The 13,714-nt window shown below is 41.6% G+C and overlaps 1 protein-coding gene across 2 annotated transcripts; it reads right to left on the minus strand.

The window, feature by feature from the left end:
- Window positions 1-3,545: 3,545 nt before the first annotated feature.
- Window positions 3,546-9,079, minus strand: dtnbp1a (dystrobrevin binding protein 1a). Of its 2 annotated transcripts, none has more exons than XM_084027747.1 (10): window positions 8,883-9,078; window positions 8,059-8,112; window positions 7,738-7,788; window positions 7,419-7,483; window positions 6,609-6,737; window positions 6,286-6,418; window positions 5,654-5,676; window positions 5,269-5,415; window positions 4,362-4,493; window positions 3,546-3,944 (listed from the first exon to the last, which is right to left on the minus strand). In XM_084027747.1, exons 1-10 carry the CDS (start codon window positions 8,936-8,938, stop codon window positions 3,685-3,687), a joined length of 1,050 nt encoding a protein of 349 aa, XP_083883873.1. In that variant the 5' UTR covers window positions 8,939-9,078; the 3' UTR covers window positions 3,546-3,684. The 2 variants fall into 2 exon arrangements, with proteins under 2 accessions (XP_083883873.1, XP_083883874.1); XM_084027748.1 differs by having other exon boundaries at window positions 3,681-3,944; window positions 6,609-6,741; window positions 7,423-7,483; window positions 8,883-9,079.
- Between the last annotated feature and the right edge of the window lie 4,635 nt (window positions 9,080-13,714).

Consider the following 13,714-nt stretch of genomic DNA (forward strand, 5'->3'; position numbering starts at 1 on the left):
AGCGACCAAAAAAGAGAGCCCACCTGGCTTGACGAGCGTTGAGCCGCTTAGCAGACTGGATGTAGGCCAGGTTCTTGTGGTCTGTCCATACCACGAAAGGCTGCTGAGATCCCTCCAGCCAGTGCCGCCATTCCTCAAGAGCCAGCTTCACTGCCAATAGCTCACGGTTGCCCACATCATAGTTTCTCTCTGAAGGAGACAAACGGTGAGACAAATAGGCACAGGGGTGAAGCTTACCATCCTTGACGGAGCGCTGAGAGAGGACTGCCCCCACTCCAATGTCTGAAGCATCCACTTCCACTATAAACTGCCTCTCCCGGTCAGGCTGGACGAGCACAGGGGCAGAAGGGGCATCACCTTACCGTGGAGGAGAGGTTTGTGTGTCCTTATGACCCTGAGGGCTGTGTTGCCTGTGTTGAGCTTTGTGCTCTTGGTACGGTTTCCCATGGCAAATTGGTCTCAGGTGAGGGGCCAGACTAAGAATGGTTCAAAAGACCCCATGAAATATCTAGGAAGAAAAGGAGTGACCCCGCCAGGAGGAAGCCCGGGGCCCCCGTCTGGAGCCAAGTCCTTCACCTCCCCCTCTATTCACAGTCACAGAGCTGATACTCAGGTGGTTAAAAACATTTTTTTGCCCACTTCATGTTGACTTTAGGCGGTGGGTCTAAGAGGCTTTTTTTAAGATTATTTTTTCCGGCTAGAGCTCCGTTCAAGCCTTTTATTATTTTATACAGACAGTGTGGAAACAGGGAGAGAGTTTCACGACTTTGCTAGGAACCAAGATTCGAAGTTTTATTGGAAGTTGTGAGGTGCTGGTTGGGCAGGCAGGCAGGCAGGCCCCCCCGAGAGGCCCCCCCGGGTGGCTGTTGATGTTGACTGGGAAAATGCTCCCATCTTCCCAGACAACATTAATGGCAGACTCGTCAGGGAGCAATATATTGCAAGTTTTTTCACTTCATTTTTGGATTTAGCCTATCCTTAGTTAATAAAATATCTGGAAAGTTACTTTTTTTGCTGTGTGCATTTAGTTTAGCATTGGTGGTTATCTTTCAAATTCTACTTCACATTAATGAAAAAGGGAGGACACTGTATATATGTATATATAAACAGATGAAATTATATTCTCCTAAAAAACACCCTAAAACATGAAACGCATGAGAAAAACACATTTAAATTGCCCTTTTTTAAGATTGACTTGCAAACAATGCAAGCTGCCCTCTGGTGTACAAAACGAGAAACAGCAAGCACAAAATAAGAACCGGCAAGCACTAAAACAAAATGGGTTTGCTACAGTTGTCATAATAAGACTGTCATAAGACTGGTTCAGACTGCTGACTGCTCCTATATAACGGAGATAAGTATACTGATGGAATTTTGTATCAAAAAGTTGAGCATAATAAATTATATATGCAGGTAGAATTATGTTTATACAGAGAGGTATGCACATAGAGCTGTGAGCATATAGGACTAAATGAATTTATATAAAATTAATGTCAAATAATAATATCACTTGAAAAATGGAAATGATTTACTCCATGTTGATAATACACTTGTTTATTTATTTTTATATAATTTTAGATTCACTATTAAAATATCAAGGACCACCAGCAGCTGAACCATCAGACCAGGAACAACCATCCACCTCAGCTGCTCCGGTTTCCTCAGATGAGTTTAATGTGTCAGTGAATGTTTGTGATGATAAAAATGTATTGACTTATGTGAAAATGACAATATGTTGTGCCATGTCTGATGTCTCATCCAGTCAATGTATTTGCTCTTGTGTGTTCTCTCTATGTTCATGGACCTAGAGCCACCAGAGGCATGCTGCTCCTCCTGCCAGCCTCACCCTGCCTCTAACCACTGAGCCTGGATGTTCAGGTGAGTGCAAGCTGCTCATCTTGATTGCATCACTGATTCCACACTCAGGAATTTTAGCAATAACTTAACTGACCAGTTTTATCATCTAAGTTGGCTCAAGGATGTTCTCTTTTTAAAAAAAAATCAGGTTATGCTTTATGCTGCAGTCACACAATAGCATTACATTGACATTATATCTATTCTATATCTTGTGTGTGTGTGGTAAGTTATCTTGAATACAAGTTGAGAAAGTGTGCTTCATGTGCCCTCTAGATGCGACAAACACTGGCAATTCCCCTCCAGCTGATCCTGCTGACTGGCCTCTTCCAGTAACAGACGTAATGAGACCAGAGTTGGTTCGGGGAGGGCCGTATCACGTACCACCTGATTTCATTTTTCCTTGTTATAAAATATGTTTAAAAGTTTATTTTTTGTGTATTTATTATTGAACAGTTTTATTCATTTGCACATATTGTTATATTGTTTGGATAATCATTGTTTAAATAAATGTGCAATCCTTTGAACATGAGGTCTTTTTTCGTGGGGATGGTGCGCTATCAGTCAAGCTCGCCTAGGCCACCAAATGGTCTAGGACCGCCCCTGAATGTGCTGCTATGACAGCTTCCACTTCTGCTTTCAATCTCAAGGGCATCGTTATATTAAAACAGGAAGGAGCCAACTTCTGCAACTGTCTCAAATATCACTGTTTGCAAGCAGAACGAGACATAGATATAAGATAAACAGATGACTGAGAGTCATTTTCTGACTTGCCTGTGGGTGATAAAATAACTACTGCCATGATGACTTTCAATAATTGCAAAGCCCTGTCTCATATTATAACAGATGTGCAGAAAACCTTCAGACTATAACGCAAACTAATGTTTTTGTATTTTATCCACTCAGTAACCCTGAAAACAAAGACACCTCTTGCACAGACCACGCTTCTCAGTCGGATCATTTCATCGTTCCTTGTTTCGGCACAACTTTATCCAAATTCCAAAATGTACAGTGAAGGGCAAAGTCTGAAGGGGTCAAAACTCCAGCAACACTTGTTTACAGAACAACTTTATTGCGAGACCAATGTTTATTAAGGTCAAGGCCACAAGAAGAAAGGCATACATCAAGAGTGCCCTACTGCAAATGACGGACAATGGCAGCAGTTGCTCCATCTACAGTATGGCAGCTCTACTTGCTGCCTTTTGCATATTAGTGAGCATGAAGGGAAATACAAAGTACAATACATCTATGTTTTAAGGACTTTAACTGTTAAATAATGTAACTTCCTTTAAACAGATTATTTTAGATATATTAGCCCAAACTTGAAAAGTTTAGAGGTTACTCTCACTTGTGAATGCAGCCAGATTTAGGCAACTCAAACAACTTCTTGACATTGTGTCAACTGTTTTATCCCCAGCTAGACTAATGCTTTATACCAAAGGATATAAGTTAAGCACTTACTCTAATCTGCTTTGATTTGAAGTTGTTCCAGTACCGATCCCAAAGTGAGAAATGCCTCCGATGCAGTCTAGAATGTTGGATCGGGTGGAATATGCGAGTCAATGCATCCATCTGATATCACTGTTATCAGGTTGAAATTGGTCTCGGGACAGAAAAAATTGGAACACCAAGGTTTTCAGCAGTTTCAGTGAATCAACAATTTCTCAGCTAGTTAGCATTACTCAGCATTTGTATTAGAGGACATGTTATCAAACCTCAGAGGAAAGAAGCGGTGAAGTGCTGCTCAGGTTGGCTGGAGATGGTAGCTGTATCATTGTCATCGTAACAGTATTTAGTTTTTACCCAGCATTCAAGGGCCTGGTTGCTAGGTTACACAGAGGGCGGGTCCCCTGCAGGGTCACTCTCATCAGAGCCTCTCATTGAGCCAACATCCTGTAGGCCAACCAACGTCATGTCCAGTTGAACGTCCTCTTCGTCTGACTGCACCAGAGGCTCATCACTCTCCTCACTGGCCGTGTCCTCTACCTGCTCCCATACTGAGTCCTGGTTGGATGCTTGGTTGGTCGTGGGAGGGGCTTGGGTTATTTGGCTTCTCAGAGATTCCGAAGAGCAGGACTCGGGATCTGGACCTGTTGCAAAAGATGATTGATGTTCACTCTTAGTGTATGAGTATCACTTATATCATTCATTCAAGTTCAGTCCAAGTTGTTGCTGCATTCATAGCTCATTTCTCCAGTGAAGCTGCGGTTACTTTAATATCATATTTGGATGGTTATTGATTTTCCCGCCAGGCCTGAGGCACACAGAACCTACTGTTTTCATTGATTCTCCCAAAATTCATGTTCTATCCAGCTAGATGAATGCATTTTTAATTGACAAAGTTACTGAGTGGCTGATGTGCACTGCCAAGCACCTAGTAGCTGAAAATAATGACCAAAATAAAGTCAGAGGCAGGCTGATGTTTGTCCATGTCTATGACACACGCATGACAATTTATCGTTCTGTTATTGTGAACATGTGGGGACCAGTAACTGAGTCGGCTTTACCTGAGGTCAGTGATGATCCTGTACTGATGTCATCATCACCAGTGGAGTTGAGGAAGTCATCCAAAGCCTCCTGATCTGATATGTTGGTGACCGTCATCTGATCCAGAATGTGCACATCGGCTGCTGTTGGCTCTGCAAACACAAACACAAACACACTCAAGCTTAACATACAATTTAACTTTTCTTCAGGTCATTAATAGTCATGTCAAGGTTTCTTCACATACTTATAAGCTTTACCAAGCAGATTTGGCTGCTTCCTGTCACAATGGACACACATTTGTACATGAAAGTGCATTAACACTGCAGCCCAGTAGTATCAAGCTACATTTAACTAAGTTTCAAGTACTTAAGTAACTGAGTCAATTCTACCCGTTGGTTTTAATGCAGCATACATTTTACTCTTACTCGAGTAGATTGCTAGAGACATGTTACATTTGAATGCATTCATCACCCTACATTTATTTATTTATTATTTTAACATCCATTGGTTCCACAAAACCAGTCTCCCATTCATTGTCGACGCAGCAGCTCGAGAAACTTGATGACATCACAAGTATAAACTTCTTCTCTGATTTCTGGGTTTTAGAGAGAGCAGCTCATGTTCACAAAAATACTGATTGGACTTTCAATTAGGTGGTGTATTCCCCTTTAAGCGGATTTATTTGCCAAATCAAAATATAATGCAGGGAACAACAAGAAAATATGTTTTTACTTAGAGGAGTGGCTTTCACACTTCATTCAGAGCCTCTTTAGCACCTTAGTCTGAATGAATGCATTTTGAATTTTATAAACAAAAATGTGTGAAAATGGTTAGCAGATCCCTGTAACTTTAACTTGGCTTAGAAATTTAATTAATTTCCACTGATGATTTGTATTGGCCAACAATTATTGCAAGTCAATGCCTTACCTCTGTGCTGTAGGCATCCAGTGGACAGGTATTGCTGCACGTCTTGGTTAAACGCTTCTTCATAGACTTTCTGTCGTTCTCTCAGTTTCTGATGCATGGCCTGCTCCTGCTCTGCCACCTTCTGAGCATGCTCAGAATTCAGTTCCACTGCAAACAGAAGAATATCTTCTATTGGCATGTCAAGGCCAAAGAAATGTTCTGAAGCCAGGGGAAAGGGGTAATATTCAGAGAAAAAAAACTCAGAATGTCTAAGATTAGTCATACATATATATTACCACTGTGATAATTGAGAAAATACAAAAGGGATAAATACGTCCCAGCATTTTAACAAGTTAGTAATTTAGTCATATAGACAGTAGTTATGCCGGATGAAAGTGCAGCTTACCTTTCAGCGCCTCCACCTCCTTCCTGTGATAAGACAAATGTCACGATTTATTATTGTTATTCCGAAGAAACACTGGGTTTCAGTGTTATGATATGCACATTCGAAGCATTCAGGTGAGTATACACTAATGAAAACATAATATCTTACTCCTTTTCTCCTACACACTGAACCTTAAAATTTATTACAACAGCAAAAAAAGAGGTAAACCATAGTGTTAAAAGTCACTTGATATTTTGATCTATAGAGAGAATTCAAGCTGTAAATGAAACAAGCATGTATCAGCACAGGGCTGGATTTTTTGTCTTTTCAAGATCAGTACCAACACACAAACTGAGGTTCGGATCTTATTTGTTTCAAAAACTATTCGAGCATTTTCTATTCAAATAAAATAGGTAAAAATGAAATCTGCTGGACAATATTTTTGCGTAGAATATAAAAACTTAAATATGCCTTGAGTAAAGACATCTGTGTAGTAAAGTAATAAACAAAAATCAACAATCAAGCCAACTTTAAGTACACTGGTATAAAGACACAATTTAATTTGTACTCAGAAAGTGTTGAGTCAATAACAAGATCCTCTCGAGCATCTATCATACATTTAAATATGTGTGTTGAATAAGTGCATCTCACACCTCTTTTTCTTCTTATATACTTCAAGTTGGTTCATATGATGTTGTTTGAATGACTGTTGTTCACACTGACAACAGAGAGTCTCCAGGTAGACCAGTCTGCTCTCCATCTCCTCAAAGTCACCTTCCAGATGGGCTGCACACACACAATCGTATTAAGCACAGCAAAGTCATGCTTTCCATCTTCTATATTCATATTAAGTTTTACACAATCACCCTAAACATAGTTGTAATTATGCGTAGAAATATATTTAATTACACCCAGATGACCATCAGTTGTGGTGGGTGGTGTTGACTGACTTAACAGGTAATAAATAAATACATACCTATGTTAGCAGTGATAGCATCTAGCTCACTGATGAAGGTCGGCAAGCTTTGCAGCTGTTCATGCAGTTGTGACAGACCTGCTCTTCTTCTCTCCCAGTTTGCTGAGAGCATCACTATGTCCCCATCTACTGACTAAACACACACACACACACACAGTAAGAGGGAGCAGAGAGGAAGCTGCTGTACGTGTAACAGCACAATTTTTCATTTGGTATTTTTCAACCAGAGCCTCTTTCCCCATGGTTTTGAGACTAATTGCCACAATATCTTTTTTTTTACTGGTCCAGTATTGATGGAGAACGCTGTAGACGGCAGCCACGTATGGACTGCAGGGGCAACACGTTACATTCACTAATAGCCTTTTCCATAATGCTCTCAGACACTAAGAACAATCTGAACCTGACAGTGGCAAAAACAAGCACTTATAGCACAACTGCTCCTGCAGTCACTTAATACTGAACCAATCTCAAAAAATGTTGTCCCCGTCAATCACTTCCACATGAAAACATGGGAAAATATGGTCCAGGTTGAAAGATGCCAAAGTTCCGCTAGCAACTGTTAACTCCTCTGCGTGTCAAAGTCAGCTAACAACATTTTCCAGTAATCAGGGTTGGAATGTAAAAGCAGCCGCAGTCTGCTGATTAGATGTAGGTCTGCACATGATTTGGCAAATATCTAAGGACTGGCCCCTCTATCATGAAGTTTCTGTTGTATATAAAACAGCTTACAGAGAGTCCATTTGTTCAGCTATTAACATTACATATTGTGAATCAGGAAAGGTGTCTAATGAAGTGAACGGTGTGCTGAACGTACCTCCGCAGTCTGAGCACAGTCTTTGGTTCTTTTATGAAGCAGAAACCAACTCTCCTCATACCTAAAGAAACACATTGGATAAACACAACCTCTGCATACATCGAAGCTTTTGGAAATTGACTGTGTGTGTGTCCATGTACTTGCTAGAAAGTGAGGACTGAAACCAACAGGAGTGAGGACATTTTTGGAAAGTGAAGACGTGTATGTAAAAAACACTTCCGACAACCTTCAGTAAAATCATGCATGAATTGACATCTTGTCACAGGGTGGGGGGCACAAATACATACACACAGAAATACATGTATGTGCAGAGACCTGCTGAGGATGTCCAGTCCAGCACTGAAATGAGGATGGCTTTCTTCAAACCTGAACAACAGACAGGCACATCACACAGTCAGGATTTCCCCAGGAAATATATTTTGCAGGTCAGAGGAAATGAAAAGCAGCTATTTTTTGGGGCACTGGCAATGCGTGGATCCCCATAATCATCCAAATGTGTGTGCTTAAAACTCTATGGCACTTAAACATACTGGAACCACTTCACATTTTGGTAAGAAGGTGTCAGAGATAAGACATATTTTTGTAATTAACCTCCTTTTTAGTCAACAATGAAATAAAAATGAAATAAGACCACACCTGGGTCTCCTCCTGACTTTGGTGTCTCTTGATTTGTCTCCAAGGGTCTTGAAACTAGATGGAGGGAAGGGAGAGGGGGATGAAGATAAAATAAGCAGCGATATGTTTATCTGCTGGAATCCCAACACAGATTTCTCAGGATTAACACTAAATACATCAACGATGCAGAGCAGCCTAAAAAGGGCACTTTGTGTGAGTTCCACTTCAGTACATGTATAGAACATACATACATACGAGATATATATAGCCTATATATGTGTGTGTGTGTGTGTGTGTGTGTGTGTGTGTGTGTGTGTGTGTGTGTCTCAATTGTTTTTTTAGTCATTTGTCATCATTGGTGCCTTCATTGTCGTTGTAGTTCGTGTATTCACTGTCCTCTTGGAGTGGAAAACATAAAATAAATCACATGACCGTCAGCTGAAAGCAGCATCCAGCTAGCTAGTTAGCACGATTACCAAATCAAACACAACACGGTTAACGCCTACTACGTTACACTGTCAGTAAACGTAGCTAACTAGCATACCGTTTAAATTCAGGGAGGGTAACGTGAGGTGTGCGCCATGAAATAATGTTATAGTTGTTTTCACGAAGACGGTACACAAGCAGAACGGGGCTGCAACGTTGGCGAACGTCACGGCATTAGCCACCATAGCTGCTAATCAATCGTCTCTACGAGTGTTTCATCGTGACGTGAACCGTTATACGTTGTGCTCTATGACAAGGTCTACCACACTCATATAGGCTTGTCACGTAGGCTAACGCTCATGATATCCCAAAGTGGAAGGTTGTCCCAGCTAGCTAAAGCAGATGTCAGAAAGACCAACCCCGTTGTGAAATCCTGCTGGACCATGTGAAGTCTTTCTCTGAAGTTTTCAAACATGGTTTCTGTCGATTCCGGTTTCTTCCTCGTCTAAAACCAGCAGCTTTGGTTTTTAACCGGCTGTTAACACTATTGATGCACTGTCCAGCTAGCTATCGCCTATTTACTCCGTAACTCCACTCGTCTGCCTTCCAAGCCGTAATGGCACTTCCTTTAACTGCAGTGAGCAGTCAAGAAGTGAGCCGTTGGGTTTTGTTGCGCGTCTATTCCTGTTATTAAGGTAGGGCTCCCACTTACCAACTCACGAATCAATAGGCTTGTTCATATATAGAGAGAAAGCCCTTCTGAGCCGGTGTAAACATCCTCCTCTGCCTCCGTTCATCCACTGTGCGTCATACGTGCGATGATGCGTCGACTGCTGCTGCCCGGCCTGGCACTGCGCCCCCCTCCCCCCCACTGTCGGGGGCAAAGAGAGGAGAGGGAGCTTCATTTATCCCCCATTTAACCCCCATGACACCCAACAGGACCACGTTTAAGATATATGGTGTAGGCCTATAAGGAAAACAACATTGTGGTGCTGTGCTGGGGTGTAACTACCTGTACTTCACTTGGGTATTTCAATGTAATGCCACTCTATGTTTCTACTCCAATACACCTCGGAGGTAAATGTTTTACTTTTTGCTGCTACATTTATGTGACAGCTTCAGTAACAGGTAAAACCAACTATCTCCAGATTGAAACCATTTTAAAAGCCTCTTGGGTCAACTCACAAACCTGAAAAATATAAACATTGGTGTAATTTAAGTTATATGATTGGTTCATTCCCATGGTCTGGGACGACAGATTTGAAGCTTCGAGTTGGCATTTTGACCTGTTGCCCTCTTGTTTTGTTTTTTTTGCAACCAGTGAAGGAAGTGACCATATTTGGACTGTGGAGTAAAACCTTTGTTCATCTTTGAAATGTATATGCTGTGGTGGTGGTACTGTGTTTCGGGGTGACGGCTGCAGGTATGATGGCGGTGTGCGAGTCCTGGCTGTCTCCCCACCCTCTCAAAACTGAGGGAGAGCGTCTCTGGCCTGAAGGCCGACATCAAGGAGAGGGACAAAATCCTCCTGGATCTCTCCACCGTCGCTACGACCCAGGCAAAGCTTGTCGCCCAACTGAGGGCATCCGACACTGGTGACCGGAGCATGACGTCTGCGGACAACACCACCCTGCCGTGGACCGGCTCAAAACCACCAGACACACAAACACACACACACACACACACACACACACACACACAAACACACACACACACACACACACACACACACACACACTCACACACACAAACCGCCGCAACCAGATCTGCTTTGAAGACCTCTGGATCCTCACAGGACCACGGAGACACACACACGCGCACACACACACACACACACACACACACACACACAAAGGTAGCAGTGTTGAGTTGAAACAGTAAAGGGCCTTCCTCAAACACAAAGCCCATGAAAACAGTTTGTATATTATTTTTTGTGACAATGAAGGAGCTTTCCCCTCTCTGGTGACTTCAGGTTGGGCCTGGATTCTACACTTTTAAGCCTGTATTATAAAATGAGGGGAAATAGGTGGGTTTTTAATCATTCACAAAGGGTCTAATGAAAGGCTCTGTCAAGTTGAATTGTGGAAAGTGTAAAAATCAAACGTACTTTACAAGGTTGACCCATAATAAGAGGGTAAAGTCATCCTTTCTGTCATTTACAGACAAAAGTGCACTACAAAGTTTTCAACTCTGCAGGACAAACATGGCCGGCAGCAAAGGAACTTTTCATGCATAGAAAAAACTGGGAAAGCGTTTTATGTAAGGATGCTGAAAGACTTTGTATACTGTGAAATACAATTTGTTTTTATTTTTGTTCAAATGTTTTGGTTTGAACTTGACATTCCGAATTCCAATGAGTACAACTTGACTGGCAGCAGTCACTTTGTGAGGTCACAACAGTTCCACAGCTTGAGAAGAGAGTAAAGGAGACAGTTGTACACAGATAAACTACCTGGATATATTAAATATTTGCTTTTTCTACCTTCAACCATCACTGTTTGAGAATGACTACATTGTGGAAGACAACCAGCGCTGTTCAGTGTCCGTCCACCAGGAGACAACTGAGTGAGTAGTGAGGACAAAGTCCTGGGAAAACTGTAGTCTCTTACTTGAAAATCTCAACCTGATCTCATGGGAAGGCACACAAATAGTTGGACATTTTAAGTAACAATAATAATAATCGATTTTCTTTGTAGTGTACTTTTCATTCAATTAATAAAAATCAAGCATTTATCACAAAGGGGGCGCAATTTAGCAGTTAAAGGGCTTTTTTCATAAAAGACAAACTTCTGTGGTCTCTAACTTTATCTTTGATCATTTCAAATGTTCATATATTAACTTGTAGGTGTTGATATTGTTAGACGACATCATTGTATATGAAATGGTCGTTTGCAGCAGCAGCAAGCTGTACATTTTGACTTTGTATGCAATCACACAGAGTGAAATATTTGCTTTGCATTTGATGTGAACACATTACAACCGTCATTTACACACAAAAGTGCACTACAAAGTTTTCAACTCTGCAGGACAAACAAACAAAAGGGACTTTTCATGCATAGAAAAAACTGGGAAAGAGTTTTATGTAAGGACATTGAAAGACTTTTGTATACTGTGAAATACATTTTGTTTCAAATCAAATTAAAAATATGTTTTTTTTTCAAATGTTTTGGTTTGAACTTGACATTCCGAATTCAAATGAGTACAACTTGACTGGCAGCAGTCACTTTGTGAGGTCACAACACTCAGAGTTCCACATCTTGAGAAGAGATTAAAGCAGACACTTGGACACAGATCAGATACCTGAACACAGATCAGATACCTGAACACAGATCAGATACCTGGACACATCACATATCTACTATTTCTACGTTCAACCATTACTGTTCGAGAGTCATGACTTCTACATTGTGGAAGACAACCAGCACTGTTCAGTGTCCGTCCTCCAGGAGACAACTGGGTGAGGACAAAGTCCTGGGAAAACTGCAGTCTCTTACTTGAAAATCTCAACCTGATCTCACGGGAAGGCACACAAATAGTTGGACATTTTAAGGCCACTCATGAAAACACATTTTAAGGCTTTTAATGTGTCATTTTGCATCATGGTTGGTCTTCACTTGCAGCATGTAGACTAACTGACACTGGTTCTTCTGTTAATCTCTCACACAGGCCATCATATAGTAGATAGTAGATAGCAAATTAAGCCATGTGTTTGTTGTTGCAGGACGCCACACTGTGCCGATCACCAATACAGATAGAGACTGCAGATCAGATGGGAGACCGATGACCTCCAAGAGAAAATCTGAGGAGAGTCTGGAAAGGGCCAGCAAGAGGAGAGCGACAAGTCCACGTCCCTCCGAGGACTGCAGCCTCACCTTCAGTGGGACTTCATCCAGTGGCAGTTCCAGTGGCAGTTCTAGTGGCATTTCAAGTGGCAGTTCCAGTGGCAGTTCTGCCTCATCATACACCGGCTCGTCTGACAGCTCAGGTGAGATGAGATAGTTGTATGAGAATTGTATTTGTGTTCTCAACTCAACAGTGTGAGCAGTCTGCTATTAAAGGCTCAGCTCTCAATCCAGATACAAGTGAAGGCTAACAGGCTTCTTGTGTTTTCATTGATTGATCAGGAGAAACCCCGAGCCTCTCCCGTGGACCACTATTGGTTACCGGGGAGACAAAGACCAGCAGCAAGAGGAAGTCGACCTCTGCAGAGAGCAATGAGGGGCCGAGGAAGAGGAGCAGGAAGAGCCAGGGTCCCTCTGAGGACCACGTTATTACCATCAGGGGCTCCTCTTCATCCACCGAGGATGCTGGGACATCCTCCAGTGACAAACCTGGCACCTCCTCCTCAGTAAACAGCAGAGGTAAGATGAGACATACGTGAACCATTGATGGAGTTTCCTCCTCATGAGGAGTACTGCTAGCCTGTGAAGACAGTTGTATAATACACTATATATATATATATATATATATATATATATATATATATATATATATATATATATATATATATATATATATATACAGGACTGTCTCAGAAAATTAGAATATTGTGATAAAGTTCTTTACTTTCTGTAATGCAATTAAAAAAACAAAAATGTCATACATTCTGGATTCATTACACATCAACTGAACTATTTCAAGCCTTTTATTATTTGAATATTGCTGAATTTGGCTTACAGCTTAAGAAAACTCAAAAATCCTATCTCAAAATATTAGAATATCATGAAAAAGTATACAAGTAGGCTATTCAACTAATCACCTGAATCATCTAATTAACTCGAAACACCTGCGAGGGTTTCCTGAGCCTTAAAAACACTCAGCTTGGTTCAGTAAACTAAATCACAAGTATGGGGAAGACTGCTGATCTGACTGCTGTCCAGAGGACCATCATTGATACCCTCCATCAGGAGGGTAAGACACAAAAAGAAATTTCTCAAAGAGCAGGCTGTTCACAGAGTGCAGTTTCAAAGCATATCCACAAAAAGTCTGTTGGAAGGGAAAAATGTGGCCGGAAACGCTGCACAACCAAGAGAGATGACCGCAGCCTTAACAAAATTGTGAAGAAGAGCCGCTTCCAGAATTTGGGGGAGCTTCAAAGACAGTGGGCTGAAGCTGGAGTCCAGGTATCAAAAGCCACAGTTCACAGACGTGTCCGGGAAATGGGCTACAATAGCCGTATTCCCATGGTCAAGCCACTTCTGAACTCAAGACAACGGAAGAAGCGTCTGACTTGGGCTATGGAAAAGAAGCA

Source organism: Eutrigla gurnardus (genome assembly GCF_963514095.1).
Source record: "Eutrigla gurnardus genome assembly, chromosome: 14".
Taxonomy (NCBI): domain Eukaryota; kingdom Metazoa; phylum Chordata; class Actinopteri; order Perciformes; family Triglidae; genus Eutrigla; species Eutrigla gurnardus.

Bases quoted from the DNA above. Each gene is read 5' to 3' on its own strand.
- dtnbp1a (XM_084027747.1), bottom strand. From the start codon at position 8,938: ATGTTTGAAAACTTCAGAGAAAGACTTCACATGGTCCAGCAGGATTTC. The intron at 6,419-6,608 runs GTATGTATTTAT...GTGTGTGTGCAG, and splicing joins TGCTATCACTGCTAACATAG to CCCATCTGGAAGGTGACTTT. The intron at 5,416-5,653 runs GTAAGCTGCACT...TTCTGTTTGCAG, and splicing joins GGAGGTGGAGGCGCTGAAAG to TGGAACTGAATTCTGAGCAT.